The sequence below is a fragment of the Habropoda laboriosa genome, unplaced genomic scaffold, assembly GCF_001263275.1.
Source record: "Habropoda laboriosa isolate 0110345459 unplaced genomic scaffold, ASM126327v1 scaffold40, whole genome shotgun sequence".
In the NCBI taxonomy this organism is placed as follows: domain Eukaryota; kingdom Metazoa; phylum Arthropoda; class Insecta; order Hymenoptera; family Apidae; genus Habropoda; species Habropoda laboriosa.
Genome location: NW_017100231.1, coordinates 7627431 through 7633485, shown reverse-complemented (window position 1 = coordinate 7633485; position 6055 = coordinate 7627431). Strand labels below are relative to the sequence as shown.

General features: G+C 37.5%; 1 protein-coding gene across 1 annotated transcript in view; it reads left to right on the top strand.

Annotated features, from left to right (window-relative positions):
* LOC108571632 (la-related protein 1B) overlaps positions 1-5827 on the top strand; it is an 18146-nt gene extending 12319 nt beyond the window's left edge. The window contains exons 5-17 of the mRNA XM_017933717.1: positions 1-54; positions 139-296; positions 507-631; positions 719-908; positions 1199-1762; positions 2098-2255; positions 2352-2577; positions 2766-2933; positions 3025-3284; positions 3545-3705; positions 3903-4157; positions 4376-4509; positions 4599-5827. The exon at positions 1-54 is cut by the window's left edge and continues 5 nt beyond it. Coding sequence (XP_017789206.1) covers positions 1-54; positions 139-296; positions 507-631; positions 719-908; positions 1199-1762; positions 2098-2255; positions 2352-2577; positions 2766-2933; positions 3025-3284; positions 3545-3705; positions 3903-4157; positions 4376-4509; positions 4599-5105 — 2960 coding nt within the window. The 3' untranslated portion in view covers positions 5106-5827. The remainder of the gene's footprint in view (positions 55-138; positions 297-506; positions 632-718; positions 909-1198; positions 1763-2097; positions 2256-2351; positions 2578-2765; positions 2934-3024; positions 3285-3544; positions 3706-3902; positions 4158-4375; positions 4510-4598) is intronic.
* Positions 5828-6055: the final 228 nt, after the last annotated feature.

Genomic DNA, 6055 nt, shown 5'->3' with positions numbered 1-6055 from the left:
GTAAAAGAGAGACTTCTCCAAAGTATCATAATCAAAGGGAAAAGAATGGAGAAGGTATTTGATAGATAAATTAATAAAAAATGTATTAAATGTTTGTGATTACAGTTTTACTAATTTTGAAATTGTATGTCTCAGCAGAAACCGATTCGTACAGAAATAGGGAGCATGATAGGCCTGCATATAATACAAGAGGAGGTGCACGCGGTGGGCGAAGTTTCAGAGGGAGAGGAGGTCGAGGTGGACGAGGCGCTTATCGTGGTAGCTTTAGGCACAGGCATGATCAAGACTATATGCAGGTAATTTTATGTTTACCTTTTTCTTCATGCATATTGATATATAATAAAAATAATAAATAATTGCATAGAATGATGAAATATTAAAGAGAATCTCTCAGAATATTCTGTGTTGAACAACCTATAGAAAGTAGATCTGACATTAAATGTTTTGAGATAAAACAACTTGTTCATTTTTTAGATAAGTTTTTTTCAGTTAAAGTATTTTTGTAGATGCATAAATTTCGACATCTGGATCCTACATGTATGATGGCTTATATGGGAACATTTTATTTCAATAACACAAATTACATTAACATAGATACAACGACGCTCAAGGAATTTTTAAGGAATCAAATGTAAGTTTAATGTGTTTTTAAAAACATGTAATACAACACAAGTGGAACCTTGCTATCTTTTCTACATAATTTATTATTTTTTCATAGAGAATATTACTTCAGCGAAGAGAATCTTTTAAGAGACTTTTTTCTGCGTCGCAAAATGGACGCACAAGGCTTTTTACCTATTACTTTAATTGCTTCTTTCCATCGTGTACAAACGTTAACGACAGATGTGGGACTTGTTATTGGAGCAATTATGGAATCTGACAAATTAGAATTAGTGGATGGCTTTAAGGTAAAAAAAAAAAAAAACAAACGTAATTTGGAAAATTGTTACTATTGCACAAATCACTATTCAAATTCACCTACATTCTTCTGTGTATTGGATGAGAGATTTGTGCTAGAGTAAATGGAAGAGGATTCGCTGACACCATTAGGGCTTCGAGTCCGATGAATGGAGTTTGAAAGTAGACCTCCTTACAAATTAATTTTTGAAAAAACACTGAATTACGACAGTAAATTTTATCCAAAACCTCTGGGACAATTTCCAAGGGCAATGACTAACGATACTATTCCACTTATCAGGTCAGAACGAAAATAGATCCTTTGAAATGGCCTATCTTGGACGCAGCTGGAAATCCCCTGTTCGCAGAATCAACCGATACTTCGAATCCATCTCAAAACGAAGTAATACTCTCCACGTCCGAATCCGATTTTTGCCCCGCTGCCAGACCCTTATCAACGATTCCTATTCCCCCAGTTCCCCGTGTTCTTCAATCCAACCACATTATCCCTACAATAGGAAGGGTTAGTGAATCAGAAAGTATATCCTCGTCAATAGGCGACAGTTTAAATCCTTACGTACCGGAGTTCATACCGAATGAATTGACAAACAAGAATAGCGAACCTGTTACGTCGTCTGACAGTGGAGGAGGAGGCGAAAAGGTCAGAACGAAAGAGGAACGTTCAAAGGAAGTGAAAAGCATTCCAACACAATCGAGCAACAATTCGTCATTGCTCTCAAACAATGAATCCCGCAAACCAGAGAATAAGACGTCCACAACAACCAAGTGTTCTAGTCCACCAGCTTCAGTATCAGAAGTACAAGTCAACGGAGAGTCCCAATCAGCTGATGACGTTTGGAAAGAGGTAATTTTTTTTTCGTGTCTTATCAGCGTCGATCTTCAAATTAAACGTTCGCGTTTTTTTTTAATCCACAGAAAAAGCACACTTCCACTTTTCCAAGTTATTCAAGATCTTAAATTGAACTTTTAACTTTTTGTACCTAGAAATTTAAAAAGAATGCTAAACGAGTTTAATAAAAGAAATGTAACAGATGTGATAGGATGTCGTTAAATAATTAAGTAAACAATTTTTTAAATTTTTCCGAAATGTCGGCGTGTAAAGAAAAAATTGTGAATCTATTAAAAAAAAACGTTATTACTATTAGCAATAAGTAATAACTAAGTTCATGAAAATGATAGGTAAGGCGAAGGGTGAAACCATCACACAAGGAGAGAAACGAAGAGAAAGAGAAAGTGGATAACATTAAAAGTGAAGAGAGAGAAGAGTTAGACTTTCAATTTGACGAGGAACTTGATACACCACCTCCAACTGGTCGACACAATGCTTTTTCTGAATGGTTTGTTATTTTTTTTTTAACTTTTTATTACCTGCTTACTAGGTAATATATAACCATTTTACGTCAATGGTGAAATTAACATGCAATATATTGCAGGTCTGAAGACGACGAAGATTACGATTTGTCAGATAGGGACGTCAATAAGCTTTTAATTTTTACTCAAACAACAGTGCCTATATCAACGCGTATTCCAAAGCACGAGGGTCATGATCGAACTGGTGATTGGACAACTAGAGTAAAAATGACTCAGGATCTTGAACAGGCTATCAACGATGGCTTGTACTACTATGAAGCAGACCTCTGGATTAAGGATGGTCAAAGGGTAAGTTTGAATAATTTCTTAGAATATCGTCAATATGTTTATTTAGTTTCTTTTTTTCTCTCTTGTAATGTATATTATCTTTTTTCTGTTTTTATCTACTTTTATTTGTAACACATGTATATCACGTACTATAATGGGTACTATATTCGTAAATAAATAAATGTTTAAACTACTTTGTCATTTCACAGTATGGATCTTCTTCGTCAATTGCAAGTTACAAAACCGTGAACGTTATCAGTCAAGAGGATTTCGAAAAGATGGCGCCTAAAGCGCCTAAAAAGGCTAATCCAGAAGTTCCTCCTCCACCGCCATCTGCGATGGAAGATCTGGAGGTATCACGTTCGCTTCCAACGCAGGTATATTATCTTTCTCTACTAGTATTTTCTCTTTTAAATGATTATTCTGACAGTAATATATGTTTTTTGTCTGAATTATTGGTATTTATAGATGTCAATGACTATAGACAGTCAGGAGAAACGGGATCGTCGAGCAGATAAAAACCGCTGGAATGACAAACAGAGATTTAGTAGAAGCGGCAGAAGAGGAGTGGTTCCTCGTTTCTTCGCCGTAGTGAAGGACGAACCGTCGGTTGATCCTAGGACACCACGGAAAAGAAAAACACGACATAGTAATAATCCTCCTGTTGAACATCACGTTGGCTGGATTATGGATGTTCGGGAACATCGACCGCGTACATATTCTACAGGGTATGTTTTCATCAATTAAAGACTGAACAGTTACCACTTTCGTTGCTGCCATAAGAGAATTGTAGTGTTTTTTTCAGTTGCTACGCAGAGATAATACACATTGATTATTACAAATAATTTATTGTTATTCTTATACACGTGGTACACAAGTAAAGATTCAGTGTGCATCACCGGTGATGCACATGGTAGCGAAGGTGTTTGAAAAAGATTTTAATTTCAAGAAATTTATATTTAAAAGTATTTTTCATACTGTATTGTAGAAGTAGTGCGGGAACGAGTCCAAATGAAGGTTACCTCGCGAGCAGTTATGGCAGCGCACCACAATCTCTGCCAACTTTCCATCATCCAAGTCATGCTCTCTTAAAGGAGAACGGCTTTACGCAGCAAGTCTACCACAAGTATCATTCGCGTTGCTTAAAAGGTAATATAAATCTTCGTTTATTTTTTTTAACAGTAATACAAGGTATATAATGATGAATTTCTTAAATTTTGTCTTCTTTTCCCGACTGAGGCAAAATTGTGATGAGAAAAGATGATCTGACGATACTGCCTTAACCTATAAAAACTGTAATTCATTTAGAAAGATGTATTTTAATCACGCGCATGCATTATTTCCAGAACGCAAGAGACTTGGAATTGGTCAGTCACAAGAAATGAATACGCTTTTCCGTTTCTGGTCATTCTTCTTGCGTGAAAACTTTAATCGTACTATGTACGAAGAATTCCGGGCTATAGCCAAAGAGGATGCCATTGAGGGCTATCGATACGGTCTAGAATGCCTGTTCAGATTCTACAGTTACGGTTTAGAGAAGAGATTCAGACATCACCTTTACAAAGACTTCCAAGTAGAAACAGTACAAGATTATGAGGGTGGTAAGTGAAAAATGAAAAATATAAAATTTGACGCACATATAGGTTGTTTAGCTACGGGCAGTGATAGCTAATCGGTTGAATTGTGCTAAATAAAATGTAGTGTTCGGTTGATACCACAAACACTGTACTTGTCTTGTGGTGGTATTTAACATAGCAACAGACACGCATTATTATACAATCTAAAATCAATTTTTCATGTTATGTTATGCATGTTATAGGTCAATTGTACGGATTAGAAAAATTCTGGGCGTTCCTAAAGTATTACAAACACTCTGACCAGCTGCAGGTGGATCCAAAATTGCAGGAGTACTTGTCCAAGTTCAAGAACATTGAAGATTTCAGAGTGGTTGAGGTAACCTAACCTCTATTTAAATATTTTCTTTAGAATCTGTTTTTTATACTTTGAGTAGAATTTTTTAACTCGTAAAATTTTTGTTATAGCCTCAAATAAACGAGATGCTGCAAGGTTTTGCCGCGAACTCACGATCTCAAGCCGCGAAGAGGCGCAACAGGAGTGTGTCAGAGAGTGCTGGTGACGGCGACGCGTCGTCTACGAATAGATTCCGTCGACTATCCGGCGGTTCTAGCACTGTAACACTGCCAACTTCCAGTTCTGAAAACAATCCAGTCGCGCAGAAGTCGCGCGTTGACACAGTGAATCTTCCTCAGTTCCGAAACAGGGCTGGTTCGTTCGGCTCTGGCCGATTAGGGCATTCCAGGAGACGAAACGACACCTCCTTGTCTTCGAATAGCCAGCGTGATCTGAGCAAACAGCAGCAACCTCGAAGCAGACACAATTCTGGCTCGTATACGAAGGTACAGGAGGTGAAGAATGCTCAGAATACTGCCAGGGAACGGTTGCAAACGACCACGAAGACCGAGCAGACGACGACAAAGTCGGTCATGATCAAGACGACGGAGAATACGACGCCAGTTTCTCAAAAGTGAGATTGCCTCGAGATCGAAGGGTAAGTGCGCACAGGCACTTACTCGATTGCTAAAAAAAAATAAAAAAAAAAGAGCGCGTCGCTCCTTGGGATAGGATACCAGTTGTTCTAACGAAAAGAGAACCATGTCTGAGAAAAAAGAGTAACGGGAGTACACTTAGAGTGTTAAGAGAATTAGCACAAAATTCTCTCTGTATATAAACGACGTTGAGGATCGGTTTTAGGGAAGGATAACGAGAAACACTGTGTGTAGGTGAAAAGGGGGCGTCTTCGTCCCTGAGAGAAGTTCATCAAGCTGTTTTTAAGGTAGTTCGTTAAGGTTGTATTTACGAATATGCATATATTCGGCTATTCTTGCTTGTATATCAGGACTGTACTAAACTCAAATTAAACTCTGCTCAGTTCGTCCGTTAGGGTACTCGCTAAAACCGTAGCGGAGAAAAGAGAGGGAGAGAGAAGGGCCCAGAGGAAAAATGGAGAATTCAAGCACGGATAGCGTGCACGTTTTATACTGTCGATGATAAAAATTCGTGCGTTTTTCTTAGAAAATGAAAGACGTTTGTTTGAGCGAGAATCATTTTCCATCAGGAGAAAGGGAATAAAGTGACAGGTCATCGTTCTTCGAAAAAAACATAAAAAAAAAAAAAGAAAATTGAGTAAATGTTTTCTTTGTTTCGTCGTCACTCGTCGGTCGTTGCTTTTCCGTTCATGGAAGAAAATAACTAGGACAACCAAACTAATGAAAAATGGGAATTCCAGTTTAGTGGGTGATTGACTTTCTTACACATTTTTCACAACTTTCATGTTTAACGGTACTAAAAGTTTGATTTCTTGATTAATAATTGACAAAGACACGTTTCTTTGTGCTTCATTGGCTTCAAATTAATGTGGACGATTGCCTTATTATAATCTCTCATTTTTTTAAAATGTACAGTACTGATTGTTGTGTTC